Source organism: Phyllobates terribilis, unplaced genomic scaffold (assembly GCF_046119375.1).
Source record: "Phyllobates terribilis strain yellow unplaced genomic scaffold, ASM4611937v1 Scaffold_1__5_contigs__length_1240528914, whole genome shotgun sequence".
Classification (NCBI taxonomy): domain Eukaryota; kingdom Metazoa; phylum Chordata; class Amphibia; order Anura; family Dendrobatidae; genus Phyllobates; species Phyllobates terribilis.
Window position 1 is genome coordinate 489,262,658 of NW_027362761.1, and position 19,898 is coordinate 489,282,555.

Here is a 19,898-nt window from a genome sequence, read left to right on the forward strand (position 1 = left end):
TGGAGAATGCAACCCTAGCTTTAAACATAATTCAGCGCATAAGGAAAGGGAGATACCCGGCACAGCCTTGTGGGGGTCCCTAGGGCCCTGGTGTTTGGTATCCACTCATAGCAGGGGCCCGGCTGGGTTCGATTACACCAGGACCGGCTTCCTAGGACCATCCAGTAAGGAGGTATAGCTCATTTTAGTTTTGGGAGTCTTTTAGCTAAGAGAGACCAGGGGAGGAGATTTGGGCGTAGCCACGAGGGCAGATTGGGAGTGATCCAGAGGGGTTAAGTACTTCAGGAACCCTGACGCCATTGTCTTTTCCTGGGGAGGTCGGGATGTCAAGTCTTGTGGGAAAAGTCCTGCAACAACCAGAGGGCCCGCGCTCCTCCCATGTGGCAGCCCATCCCACGAAAGCCAGGCCTTTCCATATAAACCGGTAACTGGCTTGTAACAACTGTTTTATATCTTTTGTACCCATGCTTTTGTGTTTGCAACTCTGACCACTGTGTGTATATAGTGTATTGTTTAGTGTGCCCTTCAGGTGATTAAATATATAATTTAACCTTGGCCTGTTCTTTTAACCTTGGCCTGTTCTTTTAACTCGATCCATGAACCTTACGTCCGTTGTTCGGTCCAACGAACATGCTACCGGGATGGTTTCTAGCACGATATAAGTCTGTTATATGAAATAGAAACTGGTGGCAAGTCTCACAGGCCGTCCAGGCTCTGCTTCACTGGAGCTAGTGAAAGGAGCCTGTCAGGGTTGTGGGCGAATGTGGTTCCACGTCAGTGACTGAGTGGGCCACTTCTGGTGCCTCCCTGTACCCGTGCGGACAGGGGGTGTCTGTGCACAACTGTACCAATCTGACCTTATGTGTCCCTCAGGGGGGTTGTGGAACGTCACATTGGTGCAAAGGGCAGATGCGTACCATGTACTCTGTCTGACTTAATTGTGACGTCAGGCGGGTGGCGGGGTGTGGATCCATCACAAGTGGTGGCAACAGCAGGATTCTGCGGGGTCTCCCTGCTGCCGTTTCTTCACAGCCAGTTAATGGGACTGTGTGTTCTGTTCCAGGACGCAATGGCTTTCAACAAGATGAATGTTTTGCATTGGCACATTGTAGATGATCCGTCTTTTCCCTACCAGAGCTTTGTATTTCCTGAACTAAGCAACATGGTAAGTGAATATAACAGATTCTGTCGGCAAGAAATATCTGCATCTAGTCCCACTCCTACATTTAGAGTCCAAGTCCAGAATTTATAAATCCATGTCCCTAATAGTAGGTTGTATTCTGTAATCTAAGCCTGACTCATTGCTGAGCAGACACCTAAATGAAGTCCTTATCATAATTGTACAATGGAAAAAACATACATTGATGCAGTAAGAAAACAGCCAGCTGTCTATGGGGTCCACTTATTGAGGGTGTGGTTTGTTGTGTGTGTGTGTGTGTGTGTGTGTGTATTGATAGAATATATATTTATTTCTTAGTGGAATTAGGAACCATGGACCCCTTTCCCAGCTTGATACTGCCACATCATGCTATCTTTTGTCTGTTCAGCGCTTCGATGGGGGTGATGAATGTAGCAGAAGTGAGCTCAGATAAGAAGGCTTCCTTCTACTTGTCTCCCTGCTTGATATTGATACCTCCCACTTTCGAGCTGCATCTAGCAAAATTAGAATATCAAAAGAAAGTTAATTTATTTCAGTTCTTCAATACAAAAAGTAAAACTCATATATTATATAGAGTCATTACAAACAGTGATCTATTTCAAGTGTTTATTTCTGTTAATGTTGATGATTATGGCTTACAGGCAATGAAAACACAAGTCATTATCTCAGTAAATTAGAATACTTTAGAACAGCTTGAGAAATGTTGACCTACTGAAATGTATGTTCAGTAAATGCCCTCAATACTTGGTCGGGGCTCCTTTGGCATCAATTACTGCATCAATGCGGCGTGACATGGAGGCGATCAGCCTGTGGCACTGCTGAGGTGTTATGGAAGCCCAGGTTGCTTTGATAGCAGCCTACAGCTCGTCCACATTGTTGGGTCTGGCGTCTCTCATCTTCCTCTTGACAATACCCCATAGATTCTCTATGGGGTTAAGGTCAAGCGAGTTTGCTGGCCAATCAAGCACAGTGATACTGTTGTTTGTAAACCAGGTATTGGTACTTTTGGCAGTGTGGACTGGCGCCAAGTCCTGCTGGAGAATGACATTTCCATCTCCAAAAAGCTTGTCGGCAGAGGGAAGCATGAAATGCTCTAAAATTTCCTGGTAGACGGCTGCGCTGACTTTGGTCTTGATAAAACACAGTGGACCTACACCAGCAGATGACATGGCTCCCCAAACCATCACTGATTGTGGAGCCTTCACACTAGACCTCAAGCAGCTTGGATTGTGGCCTCTCCACTCTTCCTCCAGACTCTGGGACCTTGATTTCCAAATGAAATGCAAAATTTACTTTGCATTCACTTAGTATCAGTGATTGCCTTCAGGACATCTGTCAAGTCAGCAGTCTTCCCCCCCCCCCCATTGTTGTGCAGCCTACTGAAACAGACTAAGGGCCCTTTGTGAAAGCTTAGGAAGCCTTTGTAGGTGTTTTTTTTTTTGTTAATTTTAATTTACTGAGATACTGACTCGTGTTTTCATTGGCTGTAAGCCGAAATCATCAACATTGACAGAAATAAACACTTGAAATAGATCACTCTGTTTGTAATGACTCTATATAATATGAGTTTCACTTTTTGTATTGTAGAACTGACATAAATGAACTTTTTGATTATTATAATTTTGTGTGTGTGTGATCTCTCTCTCTCATACAACTATAGCGCTGTATGACTATCACAGCTATGTCGGGTTCTCAAGTTCTATTCTTTGCTGCTTTTCAGGGGGCTTACCATCCATTCACACACGTTTACACGCTCACTGATGTCCATTTGGTGATTGAATATGCCCGATTTAGAGGGATTCGAGTTATACCAGAGTTTGACTCTCCAGGACATACCAGTTCATGGGGTAAAGGTAAGCGTTTTATGCATAAGAAAACCTTGTCTTGCTCCCTATTCATGCGACCCTTCACTGCTTTCAAGGTTCATGAAAGCTGATTGTGTGACATGTGTACCTAATGGTTTATTCCGAGGGCATACCAATGTGTGTGTGTGTGTGTGTGTGTATATATATATATATATGTATGTATGTATGTATGTATGTATGTATGTATATGTATATATAATATATGTACAGACCAAAAGTTTGGACACACCTTCTCATTTAAAGATTTTTCTGTATTTTCATGACTATGAAAATTGTGCATTCACACTGAAGGCATCAAAACTATGAATTAACACATGTGGAATTATATACTTAACAAAAAAGTGTGAAACAACTGAAAATATGTCTTATATTCTAGGTTCTTCAAAGTAGCCACCTTTTGCTTTGATGACTGCTTTGCACACTCTTGGCATTCTCTTGATGAGCTTCAAGAGGTAGTCACTGGAAATGGTTTTCACTTCACAGGTGTGCCCTGTCAGGTTTAATAAGTGGGATTTCTTGCCTTATAAATGGGGTTGGGACCATCAGTTGTGTTGTGCAGAAGTCAGGTGGATACACAGCTGATAGTCCTACTGAATAGACTGTTAGCTGCTTTTTTCTTGCCATAATACAAATTCTAAGTAAAGAAAAACGAGTGGCCATCATTACTTTAAGAAATGAAGCTCAGTCAGTCCGAAAAATTGGGAAAACTTTGACAGTGTCCCCAAGTACAGTTGCAAAAACCATCAAGCGCTACAAAGAAACTGGCTCACATGAGGACCGCCCCAGGAAAGGAAGACCAAGAGTCACCTCTGCTTCTGAGGATAAGTTTATCCGAGTCACCAGCCTCAGAAATCGCAGGTTAACAGCAGCTGAGATTAGAGACCAGGTCAATGCCACACAAAGTTCTAGCAGCAGACACATCTCTACAACAACTGTTAAGAGGAGACTTTGTGTAGCAGGCCTTCATGGTAAAATAGCTGCTAGGAAACCACTGCTAAGGACAGGCAACAAGCAGAAGAGACTTGTTTGGTCTAAAGAACACAAGGAATGGACATTAGACCAGAGGAAATCTGTACTTTGGTCTGATGAGTCCAAATTTGAGATCTTTGGTTCCAACCACCGTGTCTTTGTGCGACGCAGAAAAGGTGAACGGATGGACTCTACATGGCTGGTTCCCACCGTGAAGCATGGAGGAGGAGGTGTGATGGTGTGGGGGTGCTTTGCTGGTGACACTATTGGATTTATTCAAAATTGAAGGCATACTGAACCAGCATGGCTACCACAGCATCTTGCAGCGGCATGCTATTCCATCCGGTTTGCGTTTAGTTGGACCATCATTTATTTTTTAACAGGACAATAACCCCAAACACACCTCCAGGTTGTGTAAGGGCTATTTGACCAAGAGGGAGAGTGATGGGGTGCTACGCCAGATGACCTGGCCTCCACAGTCACCAGACCTGAACCCAATCGAGATGGTTTGGGGTGAGCTGGACCGCAGAGTGAAGGCAAAAGGGCCAACAAGTGCTAAGTATCTCTGCGAACTCCTTCAAGATTGTTGGAAGACCATTTCCAGTGACTACCTCTTGAAGCTCATTAAGAGAATGCCAAGAGTGTGCAAAGCAGTCCTCAAAGCAAAAGGTGGCTACTTTGAAGAACCTAGAATATAAGACATATTTTCAGTTGTTTCACACTTTTTTGTTAAGTATATAATTCCACATGTGTTAATTCATAGTTTTGATGCCTTCAGTGTGAATGTACAATTTTCATAGTCATGAAAATACAGAAAAATCTTTAAATCTATATAACGTTTTATTAGGGGACCATGGTGTCATCCTCCTGCTCTTTGCTAATGTTCAGAAATCTTCTTAGTTCCTAGTAATACTATGAATAATAGACCGGGAGGAGGGGGATGCAGCTGCTGGGTCTTGCTTATTTTTGCAGAACTGAAGCGTCCTACAATACACACCCTTTAAAATCCATGAAAACATTTCAAATTAACATCAAATGATGTTATGCATCATGAATAATCTTCAGGACCCTGTAGAGTAGATTTTGACTTGCCCAATACAGATAAATCCATTTTACTTATTAAATTGCTGTTTCAGTCATTAAGTAAATGTCTATATGTGCAATACCCTGTAGTTGAGTGCAGGGTTCATTATGTGTTCTTGATTTTTAGGGCAGAAAGATCTTCTGACTCCATGCTACCAGGATGGGCAACCTAGTGGCTCATTTGGGCCTGTGAATCCCATTACTAATGAGACGTACACCTTTATACACTATCTGTTTAAAGAGATCTCAATAGTGTTTCCTGACAAGTATCTGCACCTCGGAGGGGATGAGGTTGATTTCTCTTGTTGGTAAGCTCGCTGCTTTTTGAGTTTGTTCATCTTGTATGTAGTTTGCATCCATGTTTGGTGCCTTTTCTTATGTGTTCTACACATTTACTTAACATAATTAAATTTTAATAAGTGTATAGGATTAGACCGGTTTCACATATCCAACATTCACGATCCAGGCACAAACTGCGACGTCTTGAAAGTCGCCCAAACTCATCCAACAGCTTAATATATATACCTGGTTCAGGCCAGAAGACCCATGCTCTGACCCTAAATATCATGAATGTGAAATCACTTCCCTTAAGTGTGAAGAAAAGGGAAATGGATGAAGCTCCCCACACTGCGAAGTAATTGATGGCTGACATGGAAATGCACGTGGAGGGTGCTGCTTCTGCTGGTGAGGCGCAGCCATAGGAGGAAGGAAGGAATCCGGCACAACCGTCTATTGTAAAATCCAGTTTATTCACAAGCCATGAAAAACAGAGGTCCAAAGAAATCCTATTAATACCTAGGTTTTGACCCGATGTTTTTAATGGACCCATAGACTTGTATTGGTACTTTTTTATCCATGCTGCTGGTAATAACGGACACATCTCCCTGATTTTTGCATGAACGGTCGGCAGAAAAACACTGCTATATAAATGTATTACACCGGTGTTTTTCAGGAATACAACACAGAAGTCTGAATGAGGTCTAAGCGGTGTTCATAAACCTGCAGCTCTGTGGCAAACTAGTTGCAAAACTACAAGTCTCATTTAGCTGGAACAAGTCTTGACTATCAGAGCATGATGGGATTTGTAGTTTTGCAGTAGCTGGAAAGCTAAAGGTTGAGGAACGCTGTCTTGCAGGAAAGCCTCCACCTAATTGAATCTTAATGTATGCAGTTTTTAATCTTTTTCAATCGGTTTTCCATTTTCTAAGGTTTACACATAGGTAGGTAAGTTATCTGACTTCAAGGACCCCTTATGCTAGGTGAGATGGTGCCTTGTATCTGAGCTTAAAGCCCACACCTTGCCAAGCTGCCGTCTACCTCTTTTAGGGGTTGTACTTTCCTTGTAGCGATGCTCTACAACCGATGGCGCTGTCCAAAGGTCGCTAATTTTTGGTCAAATTGATACTTTCTTTTACACAGTTATAGGCTATAATATGTCTTACTTCCCCCTCCTTTATGAGCATCAACCCTCATGCTATGCAGGAGCTAATCTGCCTCTCATTTCTAGCCCCTGAAATCATATATCCCTCTTCTCAGAGTAGGGTTCAGATGGAAATCTAAATGATTGAGAAGCCTGATGCAGTCTCGCTGGCATCCTACAGTTTTTGTCTGTGCATCCCTCTTGGGGGGGGGTCCAAGTCCTCCAACCCCCCCACCCCATCCCAACCTCGAGAGGACCTGTATTCCCATATTGTCAGTCGAACCCACCTGGCTATGGTTCTCCACTCAAGTGGACCACCTATTTCATAGTGGGTGTTTTTTTCTATTGAAATTAATAAAAACAGTGGTAAAAAAATATATAACTGGGAACAAAACCTTGGTGAACAGTTATGTGATTATCAAGATCTATTTATTTTCTGAAGCCATTGATTTGAGAAAATCATAGGTTTTATATCTAGTTTGATTAGTTCCTGGTTTGGACAATTCTACCGAGGTAAAATAAAATACAATTTTACGTTTTTATTCTTTACAGGAAATCCAATCCTGATATTTCAAACTTCATGAGTCAACACGGCTTTGGCACAGATTACCGAAAACTAGAATCTTACTACATTCAAAAGTAAGATGTTTTCTATATATCACTTATTTACTGTCCTTAGGGGGATGTCTGCTGATCATTGTGCCCTGACTGTGGCAGCCAATGAGGAGTGGCTGTAAATGACCATGTCAAAATCAGAAAAGCGAGATCACACAATTATGTAACGGAGATGTGTATCGGTCATGAACGTTTTGCTATTTACATCGCTCCACAACCAAGTGATAATTTTAATGGCCAGCAGTAAGGTCTGTCAAAAAAAAGTCAATGAAGAAAGATCAAGTTGTAAATTGTCCACTGTATTTAATGGGATTTACTGCTAGCAATCAAAAAGTGTACCAGCTCACCGGGTGTAGATGGGCTTAATCCAAGGCACGGACCATGCTCCTGTGTAATATTCCAATGAGAGTTGAAAAATGCCACATAGATAAAGCAGAACTTCTTTATTGAATGTTGAGTAAAAACATTATTACAGAGAAACCTCATAAAGTGAGATGCAAAGCCTACGCGTTTTGGGTGGTTAACCCGCTCTTAATCATGGCATTTTTGGATTTCCCTGATCCCGGCTGTTGATTTCATGAGCACAGGTTCCTATTTGATGTGCGTGCACAGCCATTATAAATGGGATTTAAAGACTGGCTCATGCATATAGTGGCTGGCCCAAAGTTATTGTCCATTAGTGGTATAATGAGCTCAAGAAGGTGTCAATGAAAAAAGAGACCCCTAGGACTGGTGCCATTTTTCTGTACTGTGCTAAGCCGTTCCAGTGGGGGTGACATGTAAACACTGAAGCCAGTTTGCTGCTGTGTTCAGTTTCCCTCTCCGACTAGATGTGATGCCCCTGATGGTTGTTGACGCCAGGAGACTGGGTACACACAATAACTGCGCTGATCAGGGAGGTGAGCATAGTTAGTTTTTTTTTTTTTTTTTTTTTTGTTATCCCTCCCCCACCCCCCTTGGACCCTTTTAATAAAGGGTTGTGCAGAGGCAGACATATCATTGGTGCACCTGCACAGGGGCCCAAGAAGTGAGGGGGATGGGGCATTTCCACCTCAAACAGGTAGAATTGTGCATTATGATTGGACTGGAAAGGGCCCATATTTTGTCCATGCACAGGGGCCCTCTTCTGTCTGTCCACCAGTGAGTAGTAGGACAACCTTTTTTAAAGGCAACCTGTCATTTTAATAGACATCACTAACCCCACATCTGCAAGTTAATAATCTGCAGGGTAATAGCATTACTAATCTGCCCGGCGCCTGCTTTTTATCTGAATGCCGTAGGGAGAAAATTAAATTTATTCCCCTGGCAACATTCTGGTTGCAGTCGCAGTTACAGCCGCCACTCTGCAGTGACTGAACCCGTGGCAGTGCTGCCCCTGTGACTGAAACCAGACTGCGGGGAGAATGAAGTTAATCTTCTCCCGGCAGCGTTTGGCTACGTGCAGGCACCGGGCAGGTTAATAGCTTTTTTTTTCTGGTGACAGGTTTCTTTTTAACCTCTTTATTAATGACCTTGGGGATGGGATGAAGAGTAAAGTGTCAGTCTTGTCTGACGACACCAAACTATGTAGGATATTAAAAATCTGATCTTGACATTACAATATTGCAGAACGATCTTGATAAGATGACTGAATGGGGAAACACTTGGCAGATGAAGTTTAATGTAGATAAATGTAGAGTAATGCACCTAGGACGGAATAATCCTATTGCTGCATATACATTAAATGGGAGTATACTCTGGACTACAGAACAGAAGGACTTGGGTATTCTGGTTACAAGTAAGCTGAGCAGCAGTACTCCATGTCAAGCAGCAGCCGCAAAAGCAAGCAAGATTTTAGGATGTATAAAAAGAGAACTAAAATCACGCAATCCCAACATACTGTTACCCCTTTATAAATCACTGGTGAGGCCACATCTGGAATATGGGATTCAGTTTTGGGCTCCACATTTTAAAAAGGATATTCAGAAGTTAGTCAGTTCAAAGGCGACAGCTAGATTATTACAAGGGATGGAAGGCCTCTCATATGATGAAAGGTTGGAAAAGCTTGTTTAGCTTAGAAAAACGATGCCTCAAATATATGTGTGGTCAGTACAAAAGACTAGCACAAGACCATACTAAGGACCAGGGGACACTCATTGGGTGCCGGAATCTCCTTTATTCCACCCGTAAACAGGAAAGGGTTCTTTACAGTCAGAGCAGTCAGACTTTGGCATGCTGACCACAAGAGGTAGTAATGCCCAACACTATAACAGCCTTCAAAAAAGGGCTGGATGATTTCCTTGATACACATAACATTGTGGGCTACAGTTAAATTAGACAGAATATTACACCTATAGTAATACATTTTGTACGGTAATAGTAATTACATAACTAGTATCATAATTAGCTTTGATCCAGGGTTCTTGGACTGATCGCCTTTTTCGTGGTCAAGAAGGAATTTTTCCCCGTGATACAAATTGGCTGAATGTGTCCTGGGATTTTTGCCTTTTTCTGGATCAACAGATTTAGGCATATGGATTTTAGTAATACCATTATTAGAATCACAAGAGTAATATAAAATATAAAACTAAATTATAAACGGGTTCATTTCTAATTGTAATAGTGCAGCAATAATAATAATTGGTAATATATTTGTGAGGCCTAGTCCCAGTAAGTTAGTGTAGTGTCAGTGTCAGGGCTGTGGAGTGGGTAAGCCAAACCTCCGACACAGACTCCCTCATACACGGCTCATGTTTAAGTGATAAATTTACTGTAGCACAGATTCATCTCAGCTAAAAGTCTAGACCCTTAGATCAGGAACAGAACAGACATTTATAGGACATTTCATAACTTTCCCAAATTCTTATGAAAAAATATTCCTCACAAACTGCATTGAACTACTGTACCCAATTTATTATATATTGTTGGAGTTGGTCCATTTTATACCGACTCCACAACCCTGGTTAGTGTAGGGAGTACAATAGGGGGAGAAAGGTTGAACTTGATGGACCTAGGTCTTTATTCAACCTACGTTACTATGTTAAGGGTATTGAGGGGAAGAAAGGTAGGCTATGTCCAGAATTCCTAATCCTTTGTTCTTTTGATTAAACCTGCACATACAGCTCCGTCCTTGAGTCAGCTGATTAATTTCCATAACTGCACAATCTCAATCTGATATTGCATCGTCCTGCCAATTATATTCAGATTACAACGGAGACCCCAACCCCTCCACCCCCCCCCTAGAAATGACTGCACATCTTTTACTCATGTCCAATGACATCTGCCTGAAAAGTTACTGTGCTGCCATTGACTCAAACGCTTATTCCTGATTGTAGTTCTGAAAAATGTGTCTGATCTTTGTTCCTAATTGGGTATATTACTTTTCCCAGAGTATTGGACATAGTGTCAAAATTCAACAAGGGCTACATGGTCTGGCAAGAGGTGTTTGATAACCACGACCAGGTATGTGCCAGCGCTGTATGTGTTAACGGCTCTCTTCTTTTAGGTGGCATGTGCGGTCTACAGATCTGTAGCTTGCTACTTTATGGCACTTCATCTGACCTAATCTTATCACACATACAATATTTGTGCAGGTTTTTTTCCTTATTTTTTTGTGCTTTTCTTTTTGACGACACTACCCTCTGACGTTATCCAAGTGGGTCCCTGGTGGCTGCTGATAGACCTGCTAATCCAATGTATGCGGAGCAGCAATGGAAAGTCATGAGATGTTATCATTCTAAAATGACCACTATGAAACCAAAGGTGCCGCTGCTGTGCTTTTATCCTTTCTGTTAACAGATGTCCATTATACATCACATCTATTAATATCAAAAGTAATAACTCCCCTTAGATACTAATACATCTAATGTCCTTACACATTAGATTGTCTCTTCAGGGAGAAAGAGGACTAGAATTCTAGCGCCACCTATAGGAAGTGGCAATCCTAAAAGTCAATATCTACCCTTTAATGAGCCTTGCCACATGACTTCGGATAAAAGCCAAACCAGGAATCTCAATTTGCAGACAGTGTTTCGGGGTATTGCCCCTCATCAGTGCAAAGCCTGAGATCTGCTTTGGCTCGTTAGAGGGTCGATATTGTGTTTTTTTTTTTTTTTTTTTTTTTAAGGATTGCTTATTCCAGTAGATGACACCAGATTTCTAGTCCTCTTCCTCTCTGAAGAGACAATTTGCATATTTCCCAGAGGAGCACTGCAAGGCTTAAGTCTCCTCACCTTGGCATGTCAGGCTTGACAGGTCACTCTCTCTGCAAGGAGAAACGTTACCCCTTGGATTACTCATTAGATAAATGTTGGCTGACCTTGCTGAAATTACCAGTCTCTTAAACGCTTATGGAGGCATCCTGACTATCGTCTGATGGCTGCCATGAGGCACAAAAGATCAGGCAGATCTACTCATTTTAGCTGATCTAGTTTATGGAGTTGTCCCAAATGTTTCCAGATAGCCGTGTTTGTGCCCAAGAAAGATGTTAGAATTCAACACTGGAGATAAGTCGTCCCCAGCAGCGTCTGACGGAGGCTTATTCCTCTCCTCCCACTGAAAACAAGTGCATGTGTTGGGTGGGAGAACATTTGGGCAACAGCTTTTTAATGTGTATGGCCAAAGTACACATTGCTGAATGTACATGTTAAGGCCGAAATCCAGGAGCTTGCTGTTCGCCTGATTCAGCAACAATATCCACATTAAAGCAAATCTCCACGTTCACTAGAAAACCATTAGACCACGTTCACACGTTCAGTATTTGGTGAGTTTTTTACCTCTGTGTTTGTAAGTCAAACCAAGAGTGGAACAATCCGAGGGAAAGTATAATAGAAACACGTCACCACTTCTGTATTTATCCATCCCTGGTTTTGGCTTACAAATACTGAGGTATACTCAACGTGTGAATATGACCTTATAATGCAGATCTACATGAGATAGAGAGATATATCTCTAAATTTTTATTTTTATTTTTAATCCCTCTATAAGGCCTCATTCAGACATCCAATTTTCTCATGAGTGCTGTTTGTGGCTTTTACAGATAGCACTCATACCTGTGATAGGCTATGAAATCATTCACTTGTCCGTGATTTTTTGCTGTCAGATTTTGATCTGAGGGTTGGATCAGAATCTGCAATGTAAGTCTATGGGTCTATGAAAAAAAAACATTGGACCGCACTTGGATGACTTTCGATTGCAGTCTGATTTTTTTTTTTTTCCCATGGACTGTCCCATAGGAAAAGGTGTAAAATCTTTTTTAATTTTTTTTTTTTTAACTCCACATACGAGAATAATGGAGCACACTCCGATCAAAGTTTCACCAAAATAATCTGTCAGTTTTTCTCGCACGTGAGAAAAGGACGTCTGAATGATGGCTTAATGGATTTTGCTGATAACCTGCAGCACGGACAGCCCAAAGTCTCATGCGGTCTGCAATAAACTATGCAGCGTCTTGATTATCATCCTTAGCTACAGTCTTCAATGGGGGAGCAAGTGTCATAGGATTTTACAGTGCTCGCTCCCACACTGGAGACAGCAGCCTAGGAGCGGGAGAAAGACGCTTAAAGTACTGTATAGTGTAGCCCACAGCACAACCTTTCAGGCGGTCCACGCTGCGGGTTATCGGCTAACAGATGCCAATACACTTGAGAAAAATGATTGTCCTGCACTATAATTTCTCATGAAAGTGGAGGCATGCAAACTGTCAAAATATGGTATACGGAAGATACGCTTTAATATTCCTATATAAAAAACAGTCCTATTAAACTCTTGTCTGTTGCAATCTTTACAGATTAATCCTGACACTATAGTGGAGGTGTGGAAGGGAGAGAAGTATCAGGAAGAATTGCACAATGTGACAGATGCGGGCTTGTCCGTCATCCTCTCAGCCCCCTGGTACCTAGATTATATTAGCTATGGACAGGACTGGCAGAGATACTACAAAGTTGAGCCGCTAAATTTCAATGGTTTGTTAACTTTTCAATATTCATTCTTCTCATTGTTTTTTTTTAACCCTCGTTGACATCAAAATTTTATATAGACCGATCTATATCTATTATTTAAGAAAATATACACCTACACACTGCTCAAAAAATAAAGGGAACACTAACACTTCCTAGATCTGAAAGAATGAAATATTCTCATTGAATACTTTGTTCTGTACAAAGTTGAATGTGCTGACAACAAAATCACACAAAAATCATCAATGGAAATCAAATTTATTAACCAATGGAGGCCTGGATTTGGAGTCACCCCCAAAATTAAAGTGGAAAAACACACTACAGGCTGATCCAACTTTAATGTAATGTCCTTAAAACAAGTCAAAATGAGGCTCAGTATTGTGTGTGGCCTCCACATGCCTGTATGACCTCCCTTTTGAGAAATTTCCCCCCATGCTTCCTGAAGTTCCCCCCCACAAGTTGGATTGGCTTGATGGGCACTTTTTGAGTACCATACGGTCAAGCTGCTCCCACAACAGCTCCATGGGGTTGAGATCTGGTGACTGTGCTGGCCACTCCATTACAGATAGAATACCAGCTGCCTGCTTCTTCCCTAAATAGTTCATGCATAATTTGGAGGTGTGCTTTGGGTCATTGTCCTGTTGTAGGATGAAATTTGCTCCAATCAAGCGCTGTCCACAGGGTACGGCATGGTGTTGCAAAGTGGAGTGATAGCCTTCCTTATTCAAAATCCCATTTACCTTGTTCAAATCTCCCTCTTTACTAGGTCCAAAGCAACCCCAGACCATCACATTACCTCCACCATACTTGAAAGATGGCGTCAGGCACTCTTCCAGCATCTTTTCAGTGGTTCTGCGTCTCACAAATGTTCTTTTGTGTGATCCAAACACCTCAAACTTTGATTCGTCTGTCCATAATCTTTTTTCCAATCTCTAAAAATGTCTGTGTGTTCTTTTGCCCATATTAATCTTTTCCTTTTATTAGCCAGTCTCAGATATGGCTTTTTCTTTGCCACTTTGCCCTGAAGGCCAGCATCCCGGAGTCGCCTCTTCACTGTAGACGTTGACACTGGTGTTTTGCGTGTACTATTTAATGAAGCTGCTAGTTGAGGAGCTGTGAGGTGTCGATTTCTCAAACTAGAGACTCTAATGTACTTGTCTTGTTGCTCAGTTGTGCAGCGGGGCCTCCCATTTCTTTCTACTCTGGCTAGAGCCTGTTTGTGCTCTCCTCTGAAGGGAGTAGTACACACCGTTGTAGAAAATCTTCAGTTTCTTGGCAATTTCTCACATGGAATAGCCTTCATTTCTAAGAACAAGAATAGACTGTCGAGTTTCACATGAAAGTTCTCTTTTTCTGGCCATTTTGAGAGATTCATAGAACAAACAAATGTAATGCTCCAGATTCTCAACTAGCTCAAAGGAAGGTCAATTTTATAGCTTCTCAAATCAGCCAAACCATTTTCAGCTGGGCTAACATACTTGTGCAAGGGTTTTCTAAACATCCATTAGCCTTCTTATACAGCAAACACAATGTACTATTAAAACACTGGAGTGGTGGTTGTTGGAAATGGGCCTCTATACACCTATGTAGATATTGCAATAAAAACAAGACGTTTGCAGCTAGAATAGTCATTTACCACATTAACAATGTATAGAGTGTATATCTGATTCATGTAATGTTAGCTTCATTGAAAAAAAATGTGCTTTTCTTTCAAAAATGACATTTTTAAATGACCCCAAACTTTTAAACGTGTGTGTCTATCGATCTTATATCTCAATGAGGGTTTAAAAAAAAATTATATATCCCATTATGGTCGTTGGCTTTAGGCTAGATTCAGACAATCTTATTTTAAGTATGTGCTGTCCGATTTTAAAATACTGCACATGGATAAATGTTATTAAATAGAGCTGTATGAGATTTTAGTTTTTTTTTTTCACATGGACCAAGTGTGGCAATCGTAGCATGCAGTAGTCTCATCTATTTTTTTTTTTTTTAGAAATAAATGCCACACTGATGGTATCTGTATGGATTCGTTTTTTTACCGTTCCATTACAATTAACAGAAAACTGTATTTGGTCTTGTCAGTTTTTCTAATAAAAACAGGTCTGAAGGATATAAAAACACACACTAAAAACAATACCGATGAGATTTTTTTTTCTTGTTTCTGGGGGTACAAAAACTAACGATTTTTACACGCTCGTCTGAGCTTGGCCTTAAAACCATGTCTGGTGTATGATAATTAACCCTTTTTCCATTTAAGTAAATGCACATCTGACAGCAGAACTTGGTCCAATCTCATCTAAAGCAGCATTAATTTTAAACACCAATAAAACTATAGATCCTTTTCTGATGAGCCGTCCCTTTTAAAACAAGTTATTGTGTTGTGTTTTTTTTTTTTTTTTTTAACTTCTTTTATTTTGATGAAAATTTTCCTTATCGCAGTCTACTTTTATTTTTAGAAAGTAAAGCCAAAATCTTTTAATTTCCACACTTAAGGCCCCGTCACACATAACGAGATCGCTAGCGAGATCGTTAGTGCGTCACGGTTTTGGGATCGCTGGAGAGTCGTTTCGTGATCGCTGGGGAGATGTCAAACATGCAGAACTTCCCAACGATTTCGGCCTCCCCAGCGATCTAACTAACGATCTCGTTGGTCGTTGGGGCGCTTTCACACAGCAGCTATTTCAACAATCCACACCTTGATGGGGACTGTACTGTGTCACAAAGGCATGCATAAAATTACTTTTCCAAGCCCCCTCATCTCCGATTGGTGGACGCTACTGTGTTCTGATTGGGCGGCCTTGGTTTAACATCGCTACTGCGTCTCCGGTCAGACAGGAACACTGGTGTGTGCATTGTTCCTGTACAGATGTATGGATGTCCATATATTTAGATAGATGTAAATGGCCATTTATGTGTATGCATATCTGTATGTTTGAGAGTATGTATGTATGTATGTATGTATATATATATAAAAATATGTATGAGTACATGGATGAATGCGTGTATGTATGTATCTGTATACGCGTGTGTATACAAACTCCTTGCAGTTTCCAGGCTATGCCTGGTATTGCAGCACAGTCCCATTCAAATGTTAGGAATAAGATTTGGTGAAGAGCTCCAATACCAGACTGGTCACTACAAAATGTACATATCTGAGCCTGTAAACCATGAGAAGGATGCAACATGCATTTGAGCGTCACAGCCCCTTTATCTAGCCCTTGGCACGCACACCAATTTACTATTGGTGGCATCTTGCAGGGGTCAGAAAGCTTTTGCACTTGTGGTTCAATCAGTATGGTTTTGGCCATAGTGATAGTCAGGGTTAAAAAAAAAAAAAAAAAAAAAACTTGCTTATGGTCGGCCTATGACCATGCAAAGTTGAAGGTTTGACCTACAGCCATTGGCAGCTGTGTGTGGACACGTTTTGGGTGAGGGCAACATCCATACCATGGACTAAGATGGTAATCAGTCTCAGTGGAATAGAAGTGTGGGTATAATGCCAGGCTGGCGTTGTGTGAAGTGCCCAAATAAGATTATTAGGATAATGCCATAGGATGTACTGAACAAGTGACTGTGTGGGCTGGTGAATTGTGCAGAGACCAAGCATGAATGTTGTGTCTGGCACCATGGTGGAGTGGACGTGAAGCTCTACCTTTTCTTCCTTACTAAGGAACTACAATTGGGGCCATAATGATGATGGTCTGTACTAGGGACAAATTTAAAAGTTACAGGATTTTGTGTCTTTTAGTTGTTGCAGAAAAAAAGGCAATGGAAAACACTATCATATCAGTGTCTGAACATGCTCCAACTCCCTCTGCCTCTGTTGCCAGACAAAGGCCGTATTTCTACCTTCTATGCCACTGGGCAATGCAGGCTTGTTTCAAATGTAACTTTAGTATAGCTTGGACTTGTTCTCCCACCTTTCAGTCAGCTTGTGTTTATGCAGAAAGCTGATAATACTTTTTAAAGGGAATCTGTCACCCCTTTAGATTTATCAGACCTCTACTATGGCCATACAGGGTATAGAAAAGTAAATCTATACATACCTGTATGGCCCACAGTAGAGGTCTGAATGCAGAGAAATGTAGTTTTATCTTCTTGGATTTTCACAGGCTTGGCGTCCCCCGGATGCCAAGCTATCCCCACCTATCTGCTTATTATTCCAGTCCTCAGTGACTCCCCGGCTCCTGCGCAATAGAGCACTGTTCTCAGCCAAACGGGCCCAGGAGGAAACAAAGCGTGCTCCCTGTGAGCTGCGCTTTGCGCATGCGCCGGGAGGTGAGGGGGAAAAAAGCGCACGTCACAAGCGGGTATTTGGTAGAATAAGCAGATGGGTGGGGATAGCTTGGCGTCCGGGGGACGCCAAGCATCTGAAAAACCAAGTAGATAAAACTACATTTCTCTGGATTCAGACCTCTACTATGGGCCATACAGTTATGTATAGATTTACTTTTCTATACCCTGTATGCCCATAGTACAGGTCTGATATCACCCAGGGGGTGACACATTCCCTTTTAAAGTAAGTAATCAGTGTAAATAAATGTTTTTAAGAAGAGATCTGAATTAAGATTGGGAGGTGTCAGCAGAGCAGCATAACCTGTATTCATAACTGGGAGAGTTGGTAAAAAAAAGCTTTTGTTTTTTTTTTCTCCTGTGTCACATGCTTTTTACAGTCTATTTAGGGAAGAAGCAACTTTTTTGCATTACAGAACTCCAAATTCCTACAGTCTTAAAGCAAAATTATAATATTCTGTCCCACAGCCACAGTAACTGCCCGTTCCTTAGTACAAGACTAAGGTCAAAGATGGTATTAAAAAAAAAAATCTATCCGACTTTCATCCAGAAAAGTTGCATGATTTTTTTTTCTTGTGTGCAGTCCATTATTTTACAGCAGCTCCTATTAATCATTTACAGGAACATTTACAGTTTCCAATGTTACTTAATTGCAGTGTTTCCATAAAAATCGGATGTTAAACTGTGTCTCCAAATTTTTTTTTTTTCTTTCTTCCCCTTACACTCATAGAATTAATGGGTGGGGTCTCCTCCAAAAAAAAAAAAAAAAAAATTGGTCGTCAGCACAGCCCCACTGTGCTCCACTACTAAGACAACCCCTTCTCTCATGCCCCAATAAAATAATAATAATAAAAATCTTATACTCCCCTTCTGTGCCAACGCCGTTCCCAAGGCCCAATAAGCGCTGGCGTCAATACCTCCAATCGAATTGAACATGAAGAGGAAGTCCGGGCTGCTCTGCTGCTGATCTGACTTTCTCTTCATGTTCAATTTGTACAAAGGCGGGGACAGTGACGCCAGCGCTGATTAGGCATCACGTGTCACGAGAGCCCCGGAGAGAGCACCAACACCGCGGGAACGGTGCCAGCACTGGAGGTGAGTATAAGCATTTTTTTTTATTTTTTCGAGGCCAAGAGTGGGGGATCAGAAGGTTGTCCTAGTAGTGGACAACCCCTTTAAAAAACAGGTTTACAAAGTGGGAAAACACAAGATGGCGCCACAATCACAAAAAATTGTATGCAACAGACTTTTGTGTGAAATAATCCATTTTAATACTCAATTCCACGTGTGTCTAACTTGTCCATCATCTGCTGGTATCATAGTTTTGAACCATCTCTTGATATAGAGAGCTTCCTCATGTAGAAAAAGATCACCAGAAGAAAATACACTCCAAACGCAAAGCAGAGAGGGCACTCTCAACACACATTACCTGGGATGTATTGCCAGTCCCGACGTACGTTTCGACGTGCTGCCTACTTCTGGGGGTCTTAACCTTCATTTTGTCACAGGCCACCACCATTGCTTAAGATTAACTTGCCAGCTTTGCTTTTCTGCTTTTGATCCTTATTTCACAGCCTCTGCTTCATCTTTGAATTGTCTTTTTAGAATATAATGTTTCCCAGTAGCGCTCATTATTCAGGTCCTCAGCAGCCACAACCAGGGCAAAGCTTTAGGCATGTGCTGATTTCTGCTTCATGCCGCCTGCACCGTATTCTGAAAAAGTGATTGTCTTCTCTTCCTCATCAGACTCCATATTGGGCGTTTGGCTGAAAATCGCAGCCTCTATTGCAGTGTGTGACATTAATGATGTCTAGTCTTGCTCTCTTTGCAGGTGTAAGATACTGTGGCATGCCCTATTTAAATAAGTTCTTTAAATCCCTCAGTTGAAACCAGACACCGTTGTTGAAGTTTGGAAGGAAAAAGATTATCAAAACGAGATGGCGGCTGTTACGGCTGCCGGATTTCAGGTCCTTCTGTCATCTCCCTGGTACTTAAATCGAATTTCCTATGGTCAGGACTGGATCCAAGCCTACCGTGTCGAACCAACAAATTTTACTGGTGTGTTCTGGCGCCTCTTTACATCACCAATTCTATCTGCATATGATGGCCTTTCAGGAAATCGTTGTCCATTGGACCCACAACTCGTGGGGGGGGGGGGGGGGGTTAAAAAGGATGATAAAAAAAAAAATGTAAAAGGGGCATAGAATATTATGGTAGCGGAGAGTGGACCTATTGGTACAATCAGAGTTGTACAAGTAGTAGGCATAACTCCATAGTGTGATTATCAGTCACACTTGCTATTACGTGGGGTTATCGATCCTCAGGTGACAAGACACTTTGCATCAAATCATCTCAGCAAATGCCAAGACTAAAGTTTCTTATATACAGGATTTGGGAAGAATGAGGCGCCATCTTGCACTGCGGTATTGTCCTCTACAATTTTCACCTTCTCTTATGTGATTACTGACCTTATTTGCAGCAATAGAATGTAACATTTCCTAATTGGAGGTCATTCATTTTAAGCAGTGACTTCTATGTTCAAAATCACCTAAATT

The 19,898-nt window shown here is 41.6% G+C and overlaps 1 protein-coding gene across 2 annotated transcripts in view; it reads left to right on the plus strand.

Annotated features, from left to right (window-relative positions):
- The window catches only part of HEXB (hexosaminidase subunit beta), a 53,743-nt gene that overhangs the window by 20,942 nt on the left and 12,903 nt on the right, over positions 1-19,898 (plus strand). The window contains exons 6-11 of one of the 2 annotated variants that reach the window (XM_073679856.1): positions 1,064-1,165; positions 2,880-3,012; positions 5,204-5,384; positions 7,049-7,135; positions 10,480-10,552; positions 19,227-19,401. In XM_073679856.1, coding sequence (XP_073535957.1) covers positions 1,064-1,165; positions 2,880-3,012; positions 5,204-5,384; positions 7,049-7,135; positions 10,480-10,552; positions 19,227-19,401 — 751 coding nt within the window. Of the gene's footprint in view, positions 1-1,063; positions 1,166-2,879; positions 3,013-5,203; positions 5,385-7,048; positions 7,136-10,479; positions 10,553-12,878; positions 13,054-19,226; positions 19,402-19,898 lie in introns of both variants that reach the window. The other variant, XM_073679849.1, reaches the window with a different exon arrangement.